We start from the raw sequence: 27,354 nt of genomic DNA, 5'->3' as shown, positions 1-27,354 counted from the left end.
AGAAAAACACTTCCACTCAAGTTGATATTCAAAAGATTAACTTCAGCAACTGTCTTAAGTAAAACGTGACAAGAATTACTGTAATACATTCAAAACTGACTTAAAATCGAGAAAATAAAACATGCTTCAGGAAGGTACTTGAGCCTCAGTAAAAGTGACATTGGTAATGATCTCTTGTAACAAAACTATTTCTAAAGCATGATATGAACATTAAATTAAAAAAGCATACTGTAAATCTGTTAAAAGATTTTCAAACAGGTAAAGTACAGAAGTTCTTCAGATTTCTCTATGCTTTCCAACCTATGTGTACCTACCTAGATAGTAAATATCACCAAAAGAAATACTTTGGCTTCTATGTATATTTAGACCAGGACTTTTTGTACTGATCATATCAACAACTTGACCAAATCGCAGGGCTTGATCTGTTTTAATTTTGCTGTGGTTTGGTTTTTATTACTGTGAAAATGAAACTATCATCATGTGGATAAAGATGACTTTTTAAGTAATCAAAGCTTAACTTACCTTTACTTAGACACCTGCTTCATCTGGCACCTTAGAAATCCTAGCAATTTGTACCTTGACACGCATTTTAAAAATTGTTCCTCAGAAAACAAGGTGGAGAATATAATTGGAGAGGATTCCCCACTCTCACACGAACAATTTGTAAAACATGAGACAAAACTACCATAAAATGGCTGCAAAACCAAAACCTAATACGATTTGTTCCTCTACTTCCCTGAAAACATGTAGGCTGAAAGCTTTAGAAAGAATTAAAACTGAGTCAGCCACCAGTACCTCATTTGCCTAAAACAAACAACAAAACCCACACAAACGAAAAACCACTTACAAAACACACAACAACAAAAAGCCTCATGGATACCAACATTGACCATGAACTACAAAGGCAAACTAAATTAAGATCAAGTTAACGAATGGTAGTAACAATAAACAAGACTGAATTTTGCCATACCAACTTGAAATTTGAAAAATTGTGTGACAGGTATCACAAATATCTCCTACAGTTCAAATACTGTTCATGACAAATTTAAATACTGGTTGTTTAATGGGAAAAATCACTCAACTGTTAGGCAACTTACCATCTTAGTAATTCAGAAAGACTACTAATATCATAAACTGCAAAGCTGTAAGGTCTTAGAAGTCAGATATACCAATAGTGTTGGACTTGAGGGCAGCGTTTGAATGCAGTATGTGTTTTCCTTAGCCTGGCTACTGGAAATAATAATGTAATGAAGAGTAGCAGCTTCCCTGGCAGCTTCCCCAAATCTCAGCACATTCTACCATGTGCTACAGCAATCCGTCCCAGACTACTGGATTACAACTCAGAGTCCAAACACGTCCCAATTCATAAAGGGTTCTTTTAATCTTCTATAATAAAAAGTAATCTATAAATATTTTGAAAAGGAGAACCAGAAGAGGAACCGAGCCAACAGGGAGGAGGCTATTTCTGTTACAACGGGATTTAGATTCCAGGCAAGAGAATTAAACTGTATTTTAGGCTTTATGAAGGACTATACTGGGGCTAGGGGCAAATAATGGTCAATTCTTTGACAAAGAAGTAGGGGATTACTAGTCCATGATTTCACTGTTCAGATAGACATTAGAAAATAAAATATACAATATTAGCATTTGGAAATAAATTTCAGTCTATTCCCATCAAACTAGTTCTAAATTACAATCCAAGATGAGAGATTCAACAGAAAGATCAAATAGATTGAACAGCTTGAGTAAGCCTGTCAGCTTTGCTACATCCCCGCGCTCTAGACAGAGCATCAAATAAAGCATCAGAGACAGAAGAGGGCATCCTGAAACAAGCAAGAACTCATCAGCCACTGATCATTTCTGAACTAAATTAATATCTACCTAAAACACAGAGGCATGACAATCTGGACAAACAAACCCAGCTTCCTGGCACGGAGACAATTTCTCTTGTATGATTACAGATGCAATTGCAATTCTGCCTTTCTTGAAGCCTGTGAGGTAAAAAACCCCGTTCAGCCATACAGATTAAGGGATAGTTCAACATACTGAACTCTTTTTTCAGGGCAGGGAAGGTCACTAAAGCTTGTAAATACTTCATTAATCCTTTTGAAAGTATTTCTCAAGCTATTTTACAACTCTTAACATGGTTATAAGTTGTGAAATGTCAAAAACATCACAATTCTTTTTAAATGGAAAAAAAAGGTTAAACTACGATCATTAAAATAAAATCTAATAGAAAGAAAAAAAAATCAACAAAACCAAATTATTCTAAAGCATTACTGGAAGAGTTCAGTTACTTCAGGACAAAGAAGTGTGAAGCAGTAGTAATTACTGGCTCGAATGTTTACGTAAGGCAGAGAACAGCTAAGAACCTTTAATTGCTAGCAACAGCTTGGCTCCCCGAGGTTAGAAGGGTAAGCATTTTCAACCATACCTAATAATTATACACCTTGCCCTTTAGAACCAAGCTGCTGCCAGCAATTAATGATAGGAAGCTAATTGGTTGGCATGATTAGAGAGAAGGTGTTATATTAGGAAAGAAACTTCCGAAGTCTGTAAAACATTACACTTGAACAAAAGAAATCCACTCTAAAACCAAAAATATCCTTCCTGAGTAGCATCTTCACATCAGATGAGTAACTTAATTAGCCCACATGAGAAAATACTCCTCAACGCAGCTTAATTACTTGCTTCATTCATTCAAGAAGAAGTTTGGGAACATGTTTAGCAAGTTATTTTCTTCCTGCTATTTGCTGTGACAGTGTCTTTGCCCTCAGTTCCTCCTCTTTCATGGACAGTGGGCAATGCCATGCATTTCCTATTTCCAATTCAGGGTTGGACATGCCACTGGTGTAAAAGGTTCAAAAGCTATCCTAGAGGAATAAGTGTAAACGAGAAAAGGTCTACAAAGATTCAAACTGTAAAGACTCCTCCTGTTTAACAAGTTCAAGTCTGGGTAAGCGGCAAAAATCAAACTACACAATTACAAAGTTTTCTTCCACTGAAGATTTCCCGCTGTATTTTTTCAAGATCACTTGTGCCTTGAATTACAGTTCTGTTTCTTAAAACACACTTACCTTTGGCTGGCTTTGAATTTTAGCTTTACAAGACATTTTCAGTACTAAAAGATGCATAATTAAGTCTGGCATATAAACACACAAGCACACTATTGTGTTTTAAATTACTGTGAATAATCTGAGCCACAGTAATGCTGTCTTTGTGCATATACTACTGAAGAAAATAATCATTGCTATTTTCATCCAACAGCCAAAACCGATTAGGTGGAATAAGACGGTACTTGAACACCTGGCTGATATGGATACCAACTTCAATCCATTACCAGGGAAAAGCTAAGAAGCATCCTAATTGTGAATACAACTGCAAAAGTGGATTTAGTAATAAGTTCTACAAGGTGTTACACCTGAATGTTAGGTTTAGCAGCCAGAAGCATCCTAGTAGATTTTCAAACTGGTAATATGAAAAAAAGAAGTTGTCTGTCATTACTTTTTAAGCTTTGTGGCCAACAGATCTACAAATTCCATCACATGGTTTGGGTTTATTGCTAACTGAGATATTCCCTCCTCTTCCTCTTTCATTACAACTTCTCACTGGTAGATGGGCAAATGATATTTGTTTTCTGTATGTCAACTTCTGAAGGCTGGAATCGGTATTTTTACTTTGATATGACAAAAACATGGAATAGGAGCCTGGTCAATAGGTTAAAAATAATTAAATGTGTGTATGGTTGGTTGGTTTTTTGTTTCCTTTTTTATGAAAAAAGAAAAGAGGCCTAAAATTAAAATAATAAAAACATTATAAAAGTTTATAATGTTATACACTGAGATTACACACACTTACAGACTAGTCACCCTCCCATCTGAAATCTTTATTTTAAAATTATTCATGAAACCTTGGCTTTGGCTGGGGACAGAACTTCCACTAGTTGAAGATATCGTACAGAGACAAAAAATACTTTTCTACCCAGAGAAAACTAAAACATTAAATTTGGCATGGAAATAGGTCTTATTTCAGATCAACATATTTGATCACTAAAAAAATCCAACGTTCTTGGTTCATTCAAATTTTAGAGTGAAAACTACAACAAACCAGGCACTACTTCACACATTTTAAACCACACCTAAGGAAAACTTTTCAGATGTACATACTCAAAAGTGTATTTCATAAATATACATGATGAAGACATGAAAATCTTGAAGGTTTCAGAAGGAACTAAGGAAAACTGACATATATTTAAGTCAAATCTATTTTCACCAATTTTGCAGCCTAGTTGGATTGGATGAAGTATGAACTACTGCAACAGCTAAAACTAGCACAGTAAATAAATAACTGTCAGTATCGAAGAAACTAAGACCACCTGCTGAACTAAAATAAGCTGCCAGAAAAGCAGGCTTTTTCCACCATTATTAGACCAGATAGTTCTAACAGCATAGGGAAGATCTGTCAGAGTACCCCCACCCCAAGATGTACTTTCAAAAGTTCCACTGCTAAAGTAGCACACAGTGAGCAAACTATAGGTTTAATGCTTAAAGGTCTCTTTTCTAATAGGCCATTTTTTTCTATTACTTATAAAAGCAGTGGGAAAATGTATAGTTAAGAATCAGAAATACAGGTAAAAGAGGACTCTTAATATACGATTTCTCAAAGCTAGTATATTTTCTAGCTGCTTTAAATATCTGTATAGTATCTTCAACAAATGGGCGCACAAGTTTAAAAAAAATCTTTCAATTATTTTACTGCAAATCACTCTTAAGGACTACATACAGCTTGGCATAGAAGGAATCAAATAAAGCTTGTAAATATAAACAAAAACATCTTGCACATTAAAAGTTACATCTGTAGTTAACTGCTTCAGCTTGTAGGCTGCACCTGATAAAGTCGTCTAGGTGGCTAACTGAAAAGGTACGCCTTGAAAAATGGGGAGTGAGGATGGCATTTGAAGTTTTAGATGTCCGTAGGTCATAAAAATCTATCTGACCTGCTTAGATACAATACCAAAACAAGCAAAGGTCCTTATAATACAATTCTAAAGCACATGCTGCACTACTTAAACATTGTAACTCTTTTCCTTTAAATACACCATAGGATGAGGGCACAAAAATATCTCCTCATCAATTTAAAAATGTTACACAATTCTAAAAGGAAGAGCTTTAATAATTCAATTTCTGACATAACACAATGATCACTAATCCATACACAAAAATGAATGCAAATAATACATTCTCTCATGTCACACTCAAAAATGAAAAATACTATGCAGTATTACTAAGACAGTAAAAGCACACAACTATGGAACACTTCTAATAACTACCTATCCCAAAGAAAAATGTAGAATAGATTAGATGGTATCATACCCTTAAAACACATTTTAGACCAAAATAAATATACTACCTTATATTATTTCTTATTATTTTTCTCTAGAAGCATAGTCTGCCTTCCTATATTCCCACAACATTTTTGCATCATTTATAAACTGTAATGTTTCAGTATTACAGTAGAGGCATGTGTATAAACCCAGAAGGAAAAAAATCAGATTTGAAACACAAGTTTAGTGCAGGTACATTATGAAGTCTGTGCAGATATTTTTCTGCAGTTTACAACACAGTGACATGATGTGATGTTTTGTAACAACCCCTTCAACTTCTCAAAACATGATTCATGCTTCTGAGATGGTATTCAGGAGGCTACAAAACACTGAACAACTATCTTGGCACATCTTCATTAAAGGTAAATACAGCAAGACCAAACATGGCACACAAGGCTTTTCAACAAACACCAATGAACAATGTTGTATATCAGAGGTGTCAAGACAGGGCTGAAGACAGAAAGCTGGAGAGAAATCTAGCTTCCTGAACAGGTAACAAAATCAGATGGAGGACAGGACACTGGAAAATAACCTAGCAATAGTTTAAATCTTAAGAATTTGGTTTCCACAGGACTTGAAGTTAGCTTTATTGTTTGGGAGATTTTTTTGAACATGAGGAGAAATTCTCCTTATACTCATCACAAAGCTTGCATTTATGCAGATTAGTCTTATGTGCAAGTCTTTTATTTCATAATTATTTTCTCTGCAAATTTATTACTGCTGATCAAAGTATATTAATTAAATAAGTCCAGTCTCATTTGCCTTGTAACTCCATAAAGAGGACCAAACAGCAGCACCTTGTTCACTTCAGCCCAAATAATCTTTCCTATACTCTCCCATATAATCTAGTTCAGAGTCTTCTTGTCCTCATTTTCAGTCACCTAAAATCAATAGAAGGACTTGTGAAAAAAAGATTTCTCCAAAATACATACAAAACAGCATTAAAATTGTATTGAAAGACGTTCGCTACAGCAGTTCGTTCACTCCTTGCAGCCTGTGGACTAACAGTCTTTTTCACCTTAATGGCCCTTCTCTAAGTGACTGAACAACTGAAAAAAATGAAATGTAAATAAACCAATGTCAGGAACTTGTCAGAAGAGTTCAGTTTTCATGAGGATTGAAGGTATGAAAAAAACCCAAAGTAAAATGTAAAAACAATGCTTTTCACTACCCTGTAAGGCTGACCCAGTGACAAGTAGGGGAACCCTTTAGCTTGGATTGGTGGCAACAGTCTCAGAACAAATTTAAACATGAGTTTCAACATAGTTTTCATCACAGTTGTTTTTTTTTTTAGTGCGTTAAGCTGTCATCCCCTTGGTATCAGATTCTGATCACTTACATTGCACGTTTTCATGAACTATATACCTGAACCACCAAAATGAACACTGGTTTTCCCGCCAGATCATTTCAGGGTTTAGAGGAGCGTTTTACCAGATAGTGGCTAAAGCCAATTATGGAAAAACACCAAGTTAAGTTCAAGTTAAGATGCCACCCTATTTTTAACAAGCATACATATTTGAAGAAAAAGTAAGTTTGACATTATTCTCAGGAAAGCGGGTTAGTCTATCACTAACTCTAGCTTTTGTTCCATGCTTCACAAATCCTCTTTGTGCATTGCAGGTGAATACTTACCTGAAAATCTCTTACAGGAAATTCACTTTAAGGTTGCTTGTCTTACTGCATGTGGAGTTACAACAATCGGACAGTAAATCCAGAAGGTTTTACAGTTGACAGAACCTCCACCAAGGCTCCATCTACAGAAATACTTAGCTCCTTTGATTTCATTTTAAGTATCCTATAAAAATGTCTTTAAATAGTAATCTTAGCTTTCCTGAAATCTAAAATTGAAATGCAGTTTAATAATTTCTAAACAGAGCAAATAACCTCAAAAATGTTCATAAAAAAATCAAGGACTACATTTACTTTTTAAACAAGAAGTAGAATGCGTTTAAATATCAAAATAATTGTAAGCAAGTTGAATATTCAGTCATACTAACTAGTTTCAAAAATGCTTTCTAATTAAAAAGCAATTAAGCAATTCAGAATTACGATCATCAAGCCTTATCTTTAAAACGTTATTGATATCAAATATTTACATTGATATGGCTTGCCCATCGCTAAAGGGTTGCCAGGATAACATGATCAGCAATATCCAGAGACAATAAAGATTAATAAACTTAACTTCCTTGCTTAACATAGCTACATATTACATGCCTTTACAGAAACCATTTGCATAGTTGTAAACAACGTAATAGTTCTAAATATTTAAAATATCACAATTCTGATTTGTAAAGTAAAAGTCCTTTATTCACTTACCAAGACTGTATTATATCTGTCCTCCAAGTCACTGATAAACGAAGGAAATGCTGGTTTTGCCAGCTAGTTCAGAACAAACAAAAACTTAGCCCTGGGCTCTTAGCAAAAAAGAGTAATTTCTTTTTCAAATAGATGTGGTAAACTTCTACATTTAAGCTAGTCATCAAGGCTCCCCTTAGAATCAATGTAAAGAAGCATGCGCTTCTAGAAGGGTGTTTATCTTGTGTTACAGAAGTCATCAAGCACTGGCCTGGTAAATCATATTGCTTAAGCTCTAAATAAACCCCAGTCACTGCAGGGGGGAAGTCACACAAGTTTTTGAATATCTAGCACTCAAGCATTCAGTGATTGTGAGGAAACCAATGCAATTTCAATATTGTACTCAAAAACCACTAAAAACGTTAAACTACATCCACAATAATTTGCAATGTATTGTCTGGTCGTAAAATTCAGTCAGTCACAAAAGTGTGACAAATTTCTTATAACTTTAGCCATCAAGTTTTAGCCACTTAAAGCAGTCATTGGCATCTAGTCTTTTCCAAAATATTTTTCTCAATGTGAGCTGAATGTTCCTTTAAGGTGCTCATCTCTCTCCTCTGACTATAGAGGGAGCCTGGATGCCTAGAATTTGCCTGGATGCCTAGAATTTAGACAGCTCTGGTAATATTAGATGAAAACTTCCCCATTACTAGTATTGTTTAACAACCTTTTATACAAACATACATTAAAAAAAGGTACTCATATAAACAGCACATTATTAACATGCAAAACAAAACACAAACCTCTTTCAATTAATGACAGTTATGTCTTAGATACTAATTGGAAAATATCCAAGACAATCAATTTCACAGAAAAATCTTCCTCGTGATACTATTTTAGCAAGTGGTTTAATTTGCTGAGTATTTTCTTGGTGATAAAGCGGAATAAATCCAAAAAGATTCTAGATTAGCATTTGAACTTTGAATTATTTGTGTTTTACATTTTCTACTGTTTTAATTAACTTGAAGTAATTTTTAGTATTGGAGGAAGTGGTCCCTCTAGTAATACTTCTGTGTGACAGCGCATTTTCCTTGTGTATGTTGTTTTTATACATAAGCATACGTTTATATTTGCACGCACATATGTAGTGCTTGCAGACTGAGTTAAATGGGAATGCATGCTTATTTTCACTTTTACTATCCTCAGTAAGTGGATAAACAATGCATTTACAGTTGTTTACATCCAACTTCCAGTGCACAAAACTGGCACTACAGAAAAAGGCAATTCAGAGGTTCCATACAGTTTGGATGCATCACAATATTGGGAAGTTAACATGATTGTAGACAACAGATTTTCATTTCAAGGAGCATTAGAAAATGGACCAATTATGGTAATTATCTTTAGGCCAAACCTTCACCTGCTGGAATGATAAAGAGCTCGTAACTGCCAACACACAAATGAAGTCACAAGCATGCTGATGTCACATGCTTTGAAGACAATGCATCACTGACTACAGGAAAGTTCAGAATCATGTGGCTAATGAGAATAGTAAAACATGAAAGTCATCAGTGAAAGTAAATTTGATAACTGGTTGAGATAAGATTACTTTCTTGATAAGCCACAGTAGACAAAAATGAGAAGGAACTCCAGTGTAATCTGACTTTTGTCTCTTATTCCAGCCACTGTGTTTATAAGTGTATAACAGTTAAACAGCATAATTTGTGTTGGCACATATCGAAGGCATGTGAAGGTGCTTTCTAGCCCTCAACACGAGAAAGATTTCTCAATAAAGAAAGGGGGGGGCAATCCCAAACCCTAGCTTCCCAATAATATTACAGAGAGTCTTTCAATTTAAATGCATTTAAAACTAAGAATTACTTTCACATCATGTATTAATAAATGTCGGGGTTATTCTTAATGTATTTAAAACTTGTCGCCATGAAGGCTTGCAGATGACTTGTCTTGTACTTCAGTACAGTACATTTTTTTTTTTAATTCAATGGGTTATGCCTGTAGTTTCATATTAAAAGCATTCTTATAAACTTTAGTTTACAAGGGCTTAGATTATTTAATAGCAGAAACAGTCTGATTTGCTGTAGCAAAAATCAAGTAGTAAGATCTTATATCAGCAGCAACATAGTAAAATACATCTAGTAATGTTACAAGAATCATCCTTATTTCATCTAGCATTTCAAGATATTCCAGATATTCTCTGTCAACTCACATACAAATATCCCACTTAAGATTTTATTGTTGCGTACCTTCCTCCTTTGAGATACGCTGAGGGCAGCGAAGTCATTAAACAAGGATGAATTTGGTGAAGTTAGTGGATCTGCAAAAATAACGTAGAACAACTGTTATATATCCCTAACATTAAAAAGAAATTTTATATGTTTTAACATTTCTGTACAGAAGAAATCCTTTCGACAAAACTAAGTTTAGCAAGCACACTGCTAAAAATGCAGCATTTAATAGATTCTGTGTAACTGCTCAATTGAAATGGAACTCATTAGCAAAGGTTAGTAAGTTTAATTGCTGTTGACAATATTTAATGTCCATCTATTTGTTCCTATGCATCCCTTCCAGAGCTGAAGCACCAAAAACTGAATACTAATCACAGATGCAACTCAAAACTGCAGGGGTTGAGCTGTCAAACAAGCAGATGACTGCCAGCTGTAAACATCAGTGTTTTGATAAAGCACATTCTTCAACATTATCAATACTCATTAAAGGTTTAATTCTGCAAGCGAAGCACAGCTCAGGGAAGGGCCTAAGAAAAGGGCCTGAGAGACAACACAATTTAAACTAGTTTCCAAAAGTCAGTCTGGTTTCTCTCCTTCACATGCATCACCATCACTCTTTGGCCTGTCACAGTCAAACTCTGACTGCATTTAAAATTGGAGATTTTCACTGCCTTGAATAGCTAATTGTTCAGTGGGACAAAAGAAGTAGAATTAATCACAAAGCTTACTAAGAATGAACCAGGAGGAAGGAAAACAAAATCCAAACCACCATAACACAACGTATCAAGAAATTTCAACTTTCAAACAAGTTAATTTTACAGTAGTTACTACCATATTTAAAAAATCATAACCCTAGTACGTAGACTAGCTGCATGGTAATACATACAAATGGATTTCTAGAACACCACTTACACAGCAATTTTCAGAGCAGAAGTATATTTTAAATGTGTGTCCTTGTTATAAGCGAATAGTATTCTCTTCTTTAAAGAGGCTAGTTTGACTGCTATAGATGAAATAGTCTGCAGTGCCTATTACAATTTGGAACACAATTCTGAGAAGAGCTTTACCAAAGTTCAATACACCCTCCACAGAAATTTGGCGAGTATGTCGTCCTGCACTATGGAGAAATTTTAGTTGCTTGAAAACCATGTTCCAAATAACAGGGGCGGGGGGGGGGGGGGGACGACACACGGGAAAGAGAGGTTAAGTACTGCTTACAGATCAAAACTTAGTATCTATTACAAATCATCAGTTATGATACATTTCGCAAAAACTTCACAGCCTAAATTTAGGAATAAAAACTTGTATATTCATTCTACACAATAACTGAAAAGCACGATATAAAGGGATACTACTGTGGAACAACATAAATGCTTATTTAAGCTATCAATGCTTTATGATGGACAGTCAAACTATCATTTCACTTAAAGCAACAAGACCAATGAGGATTTACACACATGTGCACACACTCCCCAGACTGGAGCAAAGACAAAGCTGGAAATTTGAGTTCAGTAGCACTTCAGCTCTGGATTATAAGTAATCACACAATACACCAGTGTTAAAAACAAAGTTCTACTAGATTTCAAATCAAATCAGAAGAGAAAATAATACTCCCTTAAGTCTCAGTTTTACTAAAGTGAACCTTTTAAACGTCCAGGTATACTTTTATACATAATACTTTAAAAGTACTTACCATGGCCTGCGTATTGCTTGGCACTGTCGTTGAGAAGGCTAGGGGAGCTGCTGCTATTTGTCACTCTCTGCAAAAAAGACACTTCACATGTAAAATAAAGCTGCAGAAGACTAAGTGAAAGCATTAGAGGTGACATCTTTTAAGTTTTAAGAAGAGACTACAAAACCTGCACCCATTCCCCCCTTAATTTATACTCTAAGCAAACAGTGGTTTGTAGTTGACAAAAAATGTTTAGGAAACTTTTGCAAGAGAGGAATACAAACCAAAACAACTGTATATTAAAACAAAACACTATCTTCAATAATTTCTTCTAACTTGGAAGGGTCTACCAAACCTATGGTTCTCTTCCTGTACATCGTCAAAATGTTAGATAAGCCAATTATTTCCTTTAAACATTCTTTCACACTCTCCTGAAACAACTCCACCCTTTAATACAAGCTGTCAGCACAACATGAAACTTCTCCAACAAAAAATACTCAATACAGTATTTGATAGATTCTCCTTAAAAACAAAAGAGCCTTCTGCGACCTTTTCAGCAAAATTCTGCAATTCTTACAAGCCAGCAGGACATCTGAAACCCACTCAATACCTCCCAGGCTCCACCTGCTTCTTCTACATTCCTCTAGAGATATAAGCTAGCAACAAGCCGGACTAAGCGAGACAGTGCTGCTCTAAGAACTACTGCTGCTTTGATACAGAAGTTGAAAAGTCTCTCTCCTTACTCCTGCTAGTTATTTTCTATGACCGCTTTTTTCCTATCTCCCAACAGGAAGGAAAAGTGTTAGAAGAAAAGCAAGGCAAGGTCAGGAACACTCCATCACTAAGTGAGACTACAATTAATTTGTTAAAATATTCCCTGGCATGCCTTTGGCCCACATCAACCAGGACTCTCCCAGCCAATTTCCAGGCACTATTTAGCAGTGAAAAGATTTGAGATTCCTTCAAATGGACAGTTTGCATGCAGCCTCTGCTTTACCGGGTGAGCGTACACCAGCACAAATAGGCCATTTTTGTGCCAGCTGGCCATAAGCATCAAGGAAAGCTTCCAGGCATGTTTAATTTAGTAGTCTAGACACAGACTAAGACTCAAAACTGGTCACTGAAGTTGTTCCTGATACTTATATCTTTCCACTACCAATCTCAAAGTTGGAGGCAGAGAGCAAGAAGCCTACTTCAATGTCATTTTGTCCAATTCTTGACCAGGAAGATCAATATCCAGCAGGAAAATTCGTAAGAACAGAGGAAAACCAACAGAACCTGGAGTGTTATCCATTATGGTAGCACTTACAGTGCAATAAACTGCACTGCAATTCGACTATCTCAACACTTGCAGTTCCTGTACCACCACTAACTTTACCAGAAGCCATAGTTTCTAAAAGAACAGACTGTGTAAAGCAGATTATATGTGGAAAGCAAGCTGTAAATAAATAAATAAATAAAATAGCCTGTACTATTAGAGAAGTAACTTGAATAAGATTTCGGTAAAATTTAGGTACTTCAGCAGGTATCTTCAAATGTTACCCCCTCAACAACATGCTCAGTCTCTCAGTGCTTTATTGCCCGACACGTTATTTCTGTTATCTGTACTCCACTGCTACAGGAATCTTTCTCAATCATTCAGGCTTCTCTGATACAACTCTTCATCCAGTACAAGCACATAGCACTACACGAAATGGACCTACAGCCCATGCATATGTCCCATGACAATACATGGAATATATGTACATATGTAAATACTGACTTTCAACATTTTCAAGACTTGAATGAATAAAGCCATTTGCCATGTGCTCCTTCCTTATTTTGGTGCCAAGTATCTCACATTCCTAAACACAGTGACCTGGCACATTGTAACTCTCACCAAAAGGTTAGTGATCAACAAGTATTTCTTTACACAAAAGAGATGCCTCTCACGAAACAAAGTTTACTTATTCCTGCAACACAAAGGCACCCACACTAAGTTAACAATTTTGCCCAAGTTCAGGCATGCTCATCCCTCTGCTCACCATCATCAAAATAAAAACATGAATACATCAAACAAATTCAGAATTATAGTAGCTCGACTATGCATAGATTGTATTCCCTTCCTGACTAAGGATTGTAAAGAAGTTTAATAGTTTTTCATGAATATTTAAAAATAATTCCTATTGTGCATCTTTTCTTGGCATCAGATACATCCACACTGATCCTTATAAGAGGAAGTGGTTTAGGAATACATCTCAGTCTTTCAGAACTGCACAAAATTTGTCCAGGTGTAGATAAAAATAGTATCGATGTATATTTTTAACACTCGGAATTTCATAATAATTTTAATGTAAAAGATAAATGGTCTGTTGGAACAGAGATAAATATGACATTGATATCTGAGTTGGTATCAAAAATGGCTAAGCATATGGCTTAAACTTAGAACCAAGCACTTCTGTGCCACTGTGTGCTGGTTTGGGTTGGGACAGAGTTAATTTTCTTCCCAGTAGCTCATATGGGGCTATATTTTGGATTTGTTCTAAAAACAATGCTGGCAACACAGGGATGTTTCAGTTATTGCTAAACAGTTCTTACACAGAGTCAAGGCCTCTTCTGCTCCTCACATCAACAGACCAGCCAGTGGGCTGGAATGCACAAAAAGTGAGGGACACAGACAGGTCAGCTGATCCTAACTGACCAAAGAGATATTCCACAACATATTACATTGTGCTCAGCAATAAAACTAGGGAGAAGAAGGAAGGGGAGGATGTTCACAGTGATGGTGTTTGTCTTCCCAAGTAACCATTACACATGATGGAGCTCTGCTTTCTTGGAGATGTCTGAATGTCTGCACACCAATGTGAAGTAGTGCATGAATTCCTTGTTTTGCTTTGCTTGTACACACAGCTTTTGCTTTACCTATTAAAATGTCTTTATCTCAACCCATGAATTCTCTCACTTTTACTCTTCCGATCTTTTCCCCTCCCCCACCAGGAGTTGAGCTGGTGGCCAGGGTTAAACCACAACACACCAGTATTCTACCTCTTCAAGTACAGGAGTTAAACATTCTATCAACAGGCTTGCAGTGTGAATAGGTGACTGCAATGACGAAAATCAGTGCTGATGTGATCACTAAAAACATATAGTGCACATGAAGGGAGACAACAGATTGCAACAGAACACACTACTCAGGATTCTGAAAGCACAGTGCAAACAAAGCCTATGACTATTAATCATGCCTTTTACAAAGTCAAGGCTTGTTCAAGTGCAAACAGTTTATATGAACCAGGACTCCAAGAAATCAAAGCTTCCCTCAATGATCTTGGGTGGCTCTTGCTTTAACAACTGCTTGTAAGCTGTGGTTTGAATGAAGTTAAAAATCTCCACTTCACCACTCACTTTCACGATTTTTTTATTTTGCTCTCTTTTATTACATATGCACAAGCTTCTTACCTTACTATTCAAAGAAGTCCCATATGTAATCAGTAACAGATTCTTAAACTGTTTAATATGAAAATTTCTACCACACCCAAAAGCATTTAGTCCTAATGAAGGTTATTTCTGTATCTGATTTTCATGAAGTCAGGCTGAAAATGTCTCGAAAGAAAAAAACAAAGAAGAAAAGAAAACCCAGGTAATATTTGTTATTTATGTTTTCTGGAAGGTAGTTTTGATTTTAAGTAACACTTCTCAGTCTCCTCTAATCATGTTTAACCATTTTTATACGAATTCAATTTCAAGAAGAATGCAATCACAAGAACCTCAGGCTCAAAAGATGAAAGCTCCAGAAAGGTAAGAGCAACCATTAAGACCAGAAGAAAATGAACTATTCATTCCTATTAAGCCTGTCAGGCAAGGAAAGCACACCCATATGAGAGCTTCAGACTTTTTTAGCACATCATGACTTTCACCATATGGAAGCTAATATAGAAAGACAACTTTGCCATAACCAAGCACCACACCAATGCCACTCAGTAACATATGAACTCTTCTTTGCCTGCCCATTGCTATGATTTACTGAGGTTCTGGAAGCACTAGTTAAAATTAAACTAAGCTGACCGGCATATACCCTGCCCCTTTCCCTTTAAAGGAATTAAAAAGTTGTTTCTGTTCACATCTCAAGAGAAAGCTACTGCAGAACAAAACTATCACATTCATCCCTCTCCAAGCATTTAACTGGAGGCTTCAGCTTAAAGTTCTTCCACGTTGAACCCTTCACGAGTAATAAAATACAGACTCTTTAATTTCACATGAAAAATGAGGAATAAACTTTTTCAGAATACTGTGTTAATTGCTGAATATTCAAGCAATTACGTTACAAGGACAGGAATAAGCTTGTTCAGAAGATTTTATTCTTCCTTCTGAGCACCAGGATTAATCGAAGTAACTCATCTCCTTTTTAGGAATAGGCTGCGTCCAAAAGGTACTGTGTCAAAAATTAAACTTTTGTCAAAGTGAACCATTATCTTCCCTGGATATAAGACAGCCTATTGCACACATAATGTTTCCTTCTCAGAACCGCTGCAAGTTAATACTTTTTTTTAAAAAGCCCTTATTTTCACACAGACTTCAAGACAACACCTATAGAAGATCCATATTAGACTGCTATTTTAATAATAGTTTTGAGGATTAGATACTTTTCAGACTCAGAGGGGTTGAGGTGGGAAGGGATGTCTGGAGGCCGACTGGTCCAGCCCTCCTCCTCCAGCAGGACCACGTCCAGACAGCCTTTGAATATCTCCAAGGACGGAGACTCCACCGCTTCCCCTGGGCAACCTCTGCCAGTGCTCAGTGACTCTCACAGTGAAAGAGTGTTTCTGATTTTCAGAGGGAACCTCCTGTGTGTCAGTTTGTGCCACTGCCTCAGTTCCTGTCACTGGGCACCACTAAAAAGAGCCCAACTGTCTTCTTTGCACCCTCCCATCAGGTATTTATGTAGTGCTGAGCAGAGGGGAAGAATCACCCATCTTGATCTGCTAGCAATGCTTTACCTAACACAGCCCATGACACCATTCACCATTTCAATACTTTCGTGGTGTAGTATAGGAGGAAGAGAAGTGTTGTGTTAACAAAAATATTCCCACCTTCTGAAGGTATACACCACCTTGATTCCACGCTTCAACATTCAAGAGCAAAACCCCAAGTTACAGCTGCACTTAAGACAAGTTTGTTTTGCTTTCATCTCCCCCCACTAAAGTATATAGTTACAAAATTCTCATCAAGATAGAGCACACAGATTTGCTGCATGCAATTAGATTTAATTTTACATAGCTTATGTTACCTATCTTGTGAGGTTTTTTGCTTTCTTCTCTACCATTTCTTTTCACCAAAATACATGAGATGGCATTTATTCCGTCTCCATACTCCACACTCTAAGCCTGAGAAAGTAAGCACTTTCCTCAGGCTCATTCCTGTGCTAAGTATGTTGGTCTATAAATATTTTGTAGTATGTCACAAGCTATACTTTTCATCTTAATACTGTTCTACTGGAATTACATCTCAGAATTTGTAGAATGTTAATTGGACTATAAAAGAAGTTATCCTGCAAGAGTATGAGATTGCCACAACCAAACAAGTCATTGTTGTCAGATCCAGTGACCTACAAAGGGCGATACCTTTTGCTTTCCTTTCTAAACAATCCAAAACTTGTCTTCAACAGCCTATTTGGCATCATCTGCAGCACATCCCATTCACAACTGTTTGAACTTAAGCAACTGGATTTCTACAGACAGCATTATGCAAACAACTGAATAATTTTATATTTAAAATAGCACGCCTGTAGCTCCACTCAGTTCTCAACAGTTAAAAATTCAAGACATTTACAAGCTTCTGTGCTATAAGGAGTTTTATTACTCAACTCTTGGCAGATATAGCAAAGGGAACAAAGGTCTTTGTGTTTACTCAGCTGCAATGCTTTGAAGTGAGCATGGTCTCTACTTCTCTTATCCTAAGAACGCTTAGGACACCAACATTAACAGGGTGAAAGAAAGCAAGACCAATTCCTCTCCATTGCTTGGCCTTGCCAACTTTAATACTGAAGGCTGTTAGGTCCTTCTTTATTTTTAGAGTGATTAATGAAAAGCTGTGATTCTTACTTTCTACATAACATTCAGTCCAATGGAAGCTAGGTAGTTATAAATCTCATCAAAAGAAGAAAAACTGGATTTTTGTGAAGTAACACAGATGAAGACATCTTCTACTGGTTTACGCTCTTACAAACAAATTCCTCAATCCTAATACAACATTGGAAGTTTTCATATCAAAAAACTCCTCTGCCTCATCCTGCCACAATATCCTTTTAATACCCCAACATAATACAGCTAAAGCTCCTTCTCATACCACCTGCATCTCTGATCAAGCCATGAGTTAGTCAAGGGGCAGCACTAATGCCAGAGGAACACAGAGAGCAGCCAACCAAGTGGTGCACACAAAACAACTGAGCAAACAGCCAAGCATCAGAGGCGTCCCAGCCAGCCAGCTCCTGCCTCCTCACTGCTAGGAAAGCCAAAAGCAATGAGCTGCTCCTTGAACCACACTTCTGACTGTCTCTTGGCAGCTGCTGCTACACCAACAGGAAAAAGAACAGCTTCAGGGACAGCATGCAGCCTGTGGCCCATGTGTTGTGCAGACGTGCTCCGTTATTAGTTAGAAAAGGGGAAAAACAGAAAATATGTGCTCTGATAAGCTGGAAGTCAGTACTGCTAATGTAGTATATGAAAGCACATGCAGACTCGGGGAAGAAGAGACACATGAAACAAAACTGTATTAGAGGGAAACACAAACCAATGAGGATAGAAGGCTATTAATAGGAAACTAGTTAGAAATAACAGAAGAGGCCAATGGAGAGCAATAAACAATTGGCTAAGAGCAAAGACCTTTGAGGTCGCCTACCTCAAAGTAGAAGGATGAGATAAAGCGATATTTTTCAGAAAGGAAAAAAAAAATAATGACAGCCATGGTCACTCCAAAAACCCCATCTCTTCCAATCTGTACCAAAGATTTTTACTCTATTTTCCACTGCAAACTGAATATAGTCATTAATTTTGTCTTCGACACTAATCTAACCCCAATGAGATATTCTAGATCTCAAAATATTCTTCAGCAAATATAAATGAAGTCTCAGAGCCAGAAATCTGTTCTCCAGGAAATGCTGAATGCTAAACACCTACATTGTTTATGATCAAAGGACATCCCTTCCCCAAATCATCATCATACCATGCACTTTTACTAGCCTTCCTTTTGCTACTTACTTAACGCTGTAACACAGATTACGTGCTGCAAACAAAAATACAATTGCAAAATCTGCACATAGATTTGCTTGAGGCAATTTGGCTCCATTACCTATGTATTATGATAACCCAAACACTCTCCTTTCAATCCTCAGTTTCATTTGCTGAAAAACACATTCTGGAGATTAAGAATAGTCAAGAAGACTTATCTGTTGAATCCCTGACGATTATGTTGGAAGGTATCTCGTGAATGGAGCATGGACTGAAGAAAGATGAAGAAAGACTGTAGAAAGATTACCTCCCAGTAAAAGAAAATGAGCATTAACCAGAAGAAACTGTCCCTATTACTATGTCTGCTAGATGGGGGTCAGTTAAGCAACATGAAGCAAGCTTTCTACAGGTGGTCATGTGACCATGTGCTTCACTCCCTAGCCCAACCTGACCTTCTCCCATGAATAAATCTGGTCATGATGGATACTTCCAGCTCAAAGTGGATTCAGGGGAGACAGATAACACCACAGTCAAGGGCTAATTTATGGCAACAGCCCTACCTGACCACAGTACTGGCCAATGTCCTACTCAAACCAGATTTGGAAGAAATGAACATCTGCAGTTGGTATGCAAATATGACTATGAGTCAATCATCTTACCCCATAAATAGTGAGTAGCATAAAAGCCCTTTGAGCACACCTGCACGGCAGCAGGCTGTGTGCCACAATCTCCCCTCTAGTAGAGATGTCGCTCAATGTTACTACTCCTCAAGGCTTAGAGAATCCTTGTAGTGTCAGTCACTCGGTAAGCAACTACCAGCATACTAAACTTCAAACTTTCAGCTAAGTGATATAAAGGAATGATTGTGCATATAAAATCCTTTCCATGTAAACCGTTGACTAAGTCTGGGACTAGTATTAGATCTAGCCACACCTACACTCCTCTGAGAAGGAATTTAGAAAGCAAGGGCATCCTTTCTGAGCCTCATAACTCAACAGCAGGGTCTCCCTGACAGATTTGTCTGACCCTGTTCTCTATGTAATAAATAAAGTGTACCTTACCATCATATCTTGTCAAAAATTTGTTGCATTTACTACCGAAATACACCATCTTATAACAATAAAATATATTGCTGCTTCTGTCTTGAGAGGGAAGTACATCCTAAGCTCAGTGCATGTCTCTTTTCCCTTACACACCCTCGCTGCTCCAATTAACATACATGCAGCTCTCATTATCAATAAACAGATTCATTTCCATGTGCTTGAATCTCAAGTGGAATAAAAGGGAAGTGGGAAACGAAGCAGATCAGCATTCCTGCTTGGAGTTCAGGCAAGGCCTAGATTAGGCCAGAGCTGTAACTGCAAGAATGTACTCAAGCTGGAACATGCAAATGCAGACTACATCTTTTGTAAATTATCTACCATCTAGGAAGTCTCCAGTGGGTCTATATAAACCAGTTTTGCAAAGGTTTAATCAAATGTCAAAATCTGGGCAAATTTTCAGAGAGCAAAAGGTATATCCTTGACACAACCACTTATCTATCAGATTTAAAGTCTGTCCCAATCATGAAGAATTGGGATTATTTAAATTAAAACTCACTAAGATTTTTCCCTTGTCTTGTTTCCCAAAGGGCTGAATGACATGGAAAAATTTATTCCAAATGGCTAAATTTTGTCAGTATGAGCTTAATTTAGAAGCTGACACAAATGAAAAAACAGACAGCAATACCAGCTTTACCTATGCAAACAAGAACATAAATCACATGACTCTACGAGAAAAAAAAGAAATCAATATAAGAATGATTTTAAAATGTAGTTTAATGGCAGTAAGCACTTTCTTAACACTAATGAAATCCTTCTTCAGAAGTAATTTTCCTTAGCCTTCAGCAGATAAGAGGCACATCAATTTCTTCTCCTTTCTCAAACAGAAACAATGTCTTGACTATAATCTCACAGGCATTAGTAAAGTGTTTAAAAATCCTATGAGCATTCATGTAAAATGCATACATTATTGTCTTTCTAGACGAGTTAGAATTAAAAAATTGTGTTTAGAAAGACAGCAGCATTGCTGTACAATATATTTTAAGGTTACAAAACAATGACTTTGCACTAAAAGGATAAAATTACGATCTCAGTGATACCAAAATTTGTAAACTTCCAGTTTCAACAGTACACTTTGGGATCAGAGGATTTTTTTTTTAAATCATGCATCACTGTCAATAATAAACATTTCCATAGTTTTTCAATTCTGTTGAATGAGAAAATCCAGCCTTCTTGAAAACATGCAGTAAAAGAAAGAAAATAAAAAATGGAACACATCTAATTACTTCCCACCTTTTGCTGAGTTATTTTTCAATCCATAATACAGCCACAACTGAGATCAAAGTAAGCTCATAAGAAGAGTTTCCTTCATAAAGAAGAAGAGCTGTCGTCAGGACTCAGTGCAAATGGTTTGACTTGTGCTCTCTTTCATTTACCAGAAACTGCTTTGTTAAACCTTTGAGTACAGGGAGAGACCACCTTTTCAGCTTTTAGAAAGCATAACAGTTAGAGTGAGCTATTAGAGTACTTCATGTGTTAATTTAATAGATACTCATTTAGATTTTAATTGCGACAGACTTTTGCTGTAGATTTTGCATAATATTACCTACACAATACATTCCACCTTATGGGACTTCGTATGCCAACATCTACAGAACACATTAAACACAAACATTTCAGAAGATTCAAATGTGAATTCAATATCACTGAATGTCACCAGAGACTAAACTTATAAGTTCTGAAATTTTTCCTAGTGATTCACATTTTGCTTCAGTTACTTTTGATTGTTGAAATGCTTCAAAAACTGATTTTGCATATTTAGTAAACATAAGCTATGACCCTAAAAAGAACTCTAAGAGCACAGAGTTAATATATGTGGCAAAGCCCAACACAACAGCTCAGGTAAGTGCCAATACAGACTAATTTTAAATCAATGATACTGTTTCATTTCCATTTGCAAGATTAACATGAGTATCTACTCTGTATACCCTACAAGATGACACATACCAGACAGCTCCGTTTCTAGCTATTGGACAGTTTTCCCTTCTTGGTGTAATGCCAGTCAGAAGTAAAGAAACACTACACATTTCACTGCTATTACCTGCATCATGGGATACTTTGTCTCAGCGGGACTTCCAAATCCATTGACGCCAATGAAGCTGGTGCTGAAGTAGGAATCTGTGAGACTAGCATCAGCTAACCCACCACCATCTATTCCAGGAACTAAAAGAAAAAAGAAAATTGTTTCAGAAAAAAAAATAATTTACCATGGGTTTTTTTGCTAATATCTCTTACATATTTTGTTCAGTAGTAGGATTATATAGGAAAAGGTTGGTAACACTATCTTAAACCCATCTTCTCATCAAAACAATTAAAAATTTATTAGTGCACATAATGAAACTTTATGAAAATGACTGCTAAATGACAACATATGCAACCTGAAGTTACAGCGCAAACGCAAAAAGTAAAAAGCTTTGGCAGATACAAAGAGTATGAACTTTTTGAAACAAGAATAAACAAGGCAAGTAATAATACCAGAAAGAAAACAAATCAACTAAAAAAAAACTAGAAGGCAAGCTTATTTGAAGAAAATCCATATTCTTGCATACCCATCTTGGAAATATATCTGTCGAGTACAGTTTTAAACTGAATGAACTGGTTCTTTTAAAGGGTAACACACAGAAAATGTACATTTAAACATATCTCATCAAATCATTTCACACAAAGCAAACATTTTAAAAGCTTCCTTAAGAGCATAAGACTATTTTTATTACTTCATAAAACGGCAACAATTTTATGAAATGTGGCCAAAGAACTCCTTTGGACTGAAAGCATGTATGAAGGATGTAAGGAGGATGTAAGGATTAATTCTTTATCTAGAAAAAAGGGCCCTGACATAGAAGCACAGTACTTGAATCACAAATAAACTAATTCAATACTATGAGACTACAGACAACAACATGAAGCAGTCATAATTAACACAAAAACATTCAAGCAGGTATTACTTCAATATCAAAAAAGAAGTTTACAATGGTACACAAGCTGCAGTTCAAATTAAGTTTCCGTAAAAACACCCACAGCAAATTATAAAGACACTAATCAGTATGGCCAAGCCACTGCGAGACAACAAGCATGAGTAATTGGTAGCTCTAAGGTAGGAAGGCACACATCCAACTAAGAAGAACATCCTGTACCAAACTATCCGACTTGAACTGCTGGGAGGACTCGCAGCCAGCTGGTGACACCCGGAAATGACTTCCTGATCCTAATCCTCAAAGGAAATAAAATGCAACTTTGTGGCAGAGCAAAAGGAATGCACATTATAACCCCTCAAATTTCATCAGAATGGGAATATTCCCTCCAAAACAGGCTACATAACCTGGTTAGCCATTTCCATGCTGCAGGCACAGGAAACAGCAATAGTAGTACAGCCAGATGAAATCACGGGAAGGGCTGGAAGAGGAGGATGACTAGCAGCACCCATACTACGGACAGACGGAAACACTGCCCCAACACTAGAGCTTGGTGAACTAGCCAACCCAAGGGTAACACTAACAGCACCTCAAATGAAGAGCTGTATTTGGAGAGATATCAAATAAGTTAAATACTTCAGTGGCAATATAGATCAGCTTTGCAAGCAAACAAAAAGATTCTTGAAGTATTGCTGCCAAATCTAGAACGTTATTTGTATATTCCACAGGCTTGAGGTAGGCATCTAATGAACTTCAAAGATGTAAATTACTAATGAACTGTAACATGACTTTTTTTTTTTTTAAAGTTTTAAAAGTTAGCTAAGAGAAAAGGAAAATAAAAGGAGCAGCCACATAGAAAAACCAGAAACCTCTTGCTACAGCCCTAAAAAAGAGAAAGTTTTTTCACTTTGTCTTTTGAACATCTGACCCTCTTTTGCCTTCATTTGGGAAATTTCCATTCAAAAAGCCTAGGAAAAGTATTTATGGTTGAACTACTGTATCAGGGGAAATATTAATGTCTGCAGTAATGCCAATTACTGTGTCATCCTACCTGCTACATCAGTCCCTAACTGTGAAGGTCAGCATTTTAACACAATCATTTTCTGGCATCATGTATGATTACAACTCATTCATACAGGGAAACCAAGAGACAGCAAATCCATGTTTAATTATGAGTCATTTCAGTCTAGTTTCCCCCTAAATTATTCAGGGTTCACATTGTGGTTTTTACTTACTTTAAAAATGCATTTCCAATATAGCTTTCTCTGCCTGCATTTCAGCCATTACCAAAAACTGCTACAGTTTTTATGCTACATCTTGACTGTAAAAGACCAAGAAAAACTTTAATTCCCAGGAATGCTTGTCATTTCAAGGTACACTACATAATTTCAGCAGTGTATCTGCTATTTCATCTTACAGTTCTCTCAGAAACTCATTCTATTCAATATTTAACTAGCAAGCAACTCCTTTAGATGACAATCAGCTTTACTAATCCTTCAGCCTCTGTTGAAGAACTAAGAGACAGCCAATTCTTTGCACTTCACCCACTGTTCTTCACTATGCTAAAGTCAGTGTGAAACCCCTCTACCTTCAGTTGGACACATACAGTTAACGCACAAAATCCTTACCACTGGAAAGAAGCAAGTGAAAGCTTTCAAGTTTTCCCAAATTCAGCAGCAAGACATGCAAAAAGCATTCCGTGTGAAGTCAGAGCTGACCTCCAATAAATCAAGACAGCTGATACAGCTGCAGTTACCTGACCAGAGCACTGGAGCTGGTGCAGGTAACCTTGCTAGGCTGGCAGCTCAAGCTGCAAGGAGCAGGCTTTGGGCAGCAACCCAGAGCTGAGCAAAGCTGAGCATTCTGCTGGGAATCACAAAGATTATTTTTGACATTGCTCAAATGCTGATGCCTTTCCACTGCTCGTATTTGCTAGGCTAGCCAATCTAAACCACTTAAAGCTGCTCAAAACCTACAATTTAGGCTTTCTGTTGGCACACCAAAACCTAACTGAGTGCTCCAGATACGTAAAAGCTACCCCAGAACATTTTCTTTTACCTAGTTGTATGAAGATTATCTCTCTACTGTAGTACAATGGTTTGGCTGTGCTGATCAGCTTCCTTGTGGGGTTACCACAAATTGCCATAATCCAGTGCTGATCTACCATCATACCACTGAATCCTGTTGGTGTTCCACCTGCTGCACTAACCACAGTAATTTCAGGGTGACTCTCAACTGTGAGGCTTTCTATTGTTCTTTCGAATTGTTCAAAACTATACCCCTAGCTAACAGATCAAGATCACAAGAAAACCTACTCCGCAGGAAAAAAATCAAAAGAAAACAGTCAGACAGTAAGCTCACTGGAGCAGCGGGCAGTTTTCCTGGCAGTAGCTCATATTTAGAACAGAATGTTCTAGAAGTGCTAAGCACAACTACTGCCTTCAAGAGAAAACTCAACACTAGCTTCTTAGTGACAATGCAGATTACATATGTATAATAAAAAAGTAATTCCTGCATTTCCTACTGAACTAAAGAAAGTGTTCACTACATATTCCATTTCTGTGCAAAGAAGGAACATTCAGCTGTTAAGAGTGATGAAAGCTCAGCAAGTAGCTAAAGAGCCAAGGCAGCTTTACTTTATTAGGCACCTGGCCTCCTCCATGAGAAGTAGAAGGCCTTTATCCTCCTTCTGCCAAACATTTGGCAAATCATAAATTCTCACTTGCTTCTAGAAGACCACAGTAGTTCAGAACATGAAAAAAGAAAAGTCATTTATCATAAGTAAGCTATAGGAGAAGGTCTTCAGGCCTGAGAGCGCTTTACCTTATAAGCACTGTGGTATTTAAAAAATAAGTCCAAACTGGAAAGAGACAGAAGATATTAGTCCTTATTAAGTTTTTATTCTCATGTGTTTCTTATACCACATCAGATCTTGCATTTGAATTGTCTTACTAGATCTTTCCTACGTAACAACTGCAAGCAAACACTTTCAAACACTCTGCATGTAATACCATTACAATGATAAAAAAATTCTGATGTTTGTCTCTTTTCTCTCTTAAAGCATCAATTATAACTTAAGGTAAGTAAATTCAGATAATTTTAGAATGGAATTGGCCATTCTTCTCACAAGAACATGTCTTTCCATTTTGTAACTGTACTATCTATATATCGAAGTTTACATTTTCAACAGACTCTTCCTTGGGGAGAAGCAACAACTTCCTTATAAAAATAGGAAGGTTTACTAGGCAGGTCTGAGACAAAAAGACGGATGTGCAAGGGAACAACTGGGAATCCAGTGGGGAAAAAATGCTAACAAGTTACATAAGCATATATGCAAAAACAAGAAGAAATTTCTAAATTCCATCAATATTAAAGCCAGAAGTTACATCCTGACAATTCCAGAAAGAAATTAAATAGAACATCTTGAGAAATTCAGAAGAGTTTTTTTACTTTCCATACACACATTATCTAATATTTTTTGCCTGGTGAGTAACACTGCAGCTTAATGTGACAACTGCAATTAAAAATAAATATCTTCTTATATAATTCTTCTCCCACAGAATTTCAGCAGAAAGTAGGCTTCCCATCAGATGCAGGCACCAAAGAGAAAAAAACAGATAGGTATTTTTGCCTTTCTTATTACAAAGACATTTTTCAGGAAAAAGGATCTCATCACAGCTTAAGCACCTGAGTACTGCTGTGATGAACTCAACGCACATGCTTCAACAGAATCAGCGGGGTTTGATTGGTTTTAGTTTAATGCTAATCTTGTCTAATAGCAGCACTATTGGAATACTAACACTGTCCGAAAAGATGCCGTTTCTGATATTTTCATTCTAATATTTTACTATTCAGTAAACAAATACTGTAATCTCCTTTACCACTTCATTTATGAACTTAGTATCAGCACTGATCACCTCGGAAATTGTTCTTAATATTACAAAGAATCCTTTACAGTAACAGAATACATTGCCCCAACAGCAAACAGGGTGTCGTGAAAGGTAGATCAGAACAGATGTTTGGGCCATACTTTTCAAAAGAAAAATTAAGATTTTGGGCGATATAATAAAACAGCTTGAAATCATCCACTTCGCTATCATCGCTGCTTAAAAAACATGCTACAATCATTTTTATGCTAAGAAAAATTATTATATAGAGATATAATCTTGATTTAAACTCCTAACACTGCTACACTGCAGGCATTTTTCAACTCAACACAGCTTGGTAAATAATCACAGGCTCACTGCACACATGTGCATACAAAGGACAAGGTGTTACCTTAGGGCGATACAAAACAGTAAAAACTACAGTGCCATATCTCCAGTGGGATTTTACAGAGAGCTAATACTAAGACAAGAACAATAGAACTTTTCTACAAAGCCTATCTATGGCAAGTCATTTAAGACTTGCATCCTTTTAGTCTCCTAGAAGCACCAAAGTGTCAGAAGAGCTTATGCTTGTCCTACTTTGTTTTGTACTGACATGTTTGTATCAGGAAATAATCATGTGCTTGAGGTGCTAGCTTCTCTTGTGCAACTCTGTAACAG

At 36.7% G+C, this 27,354-nt stretch overlaps 1 protein-coding gene across 5 annotated transcripts in view; it reads right to left on the bottom strand.

Annotated features, from left to right (window-relative positions):
* Nucleotides 1–27,354, bottom strand: part of PAN3 (poly(A) specific ribonuclease subunit PAN3) — an 84,113-nt gene that overhangs the window by 48,752 nt on the left and 8,007 nt on the right. For all 5 annotated transcript variants that reach the window (XM_054066954.1, XM_054066915.1, XM_054066946.1 and 2 more), the window contains exons 2-5: nt 21,937–22,058; nt 11,615–11,681; nt 9,940–10,010; nt 7,700–7,762 (exon numbers count right to left, since the gene is read on the bottom strand). In XM_054066954.1, the coding sequence (XP_053922929.1) occupies nt 7,700–7,762; nt 9,940–10,010; nt 11,615–11,681; nt 21,937–22,058 (323 nt within the window). The remainder of the gene's footprint in view (nt 1–7,699; nt 7,763–9,939; nt 10,011–11,614; nt 11,682–21,936; nt 22,059–27,354) is intronic.

This window comes from Cuculus canorus, chromosome 1 (genome assembly GCF_017976375.1).
Source record: "Cuculus canorus isolate bCucCan1 chromosome 1, bCucCan1.pri, whole genome shotgun sequence".
In the NCBI taxonomy this organism is placed as follows: Eukaryota; Metazoa; Chordata; class Aves; order Cuculiformes; family Cuculidae; genus Cuculus; species Cuculus canorus.
This window is presented reverse-complemented; position numbering and strand designations above follow the sequence as displayed.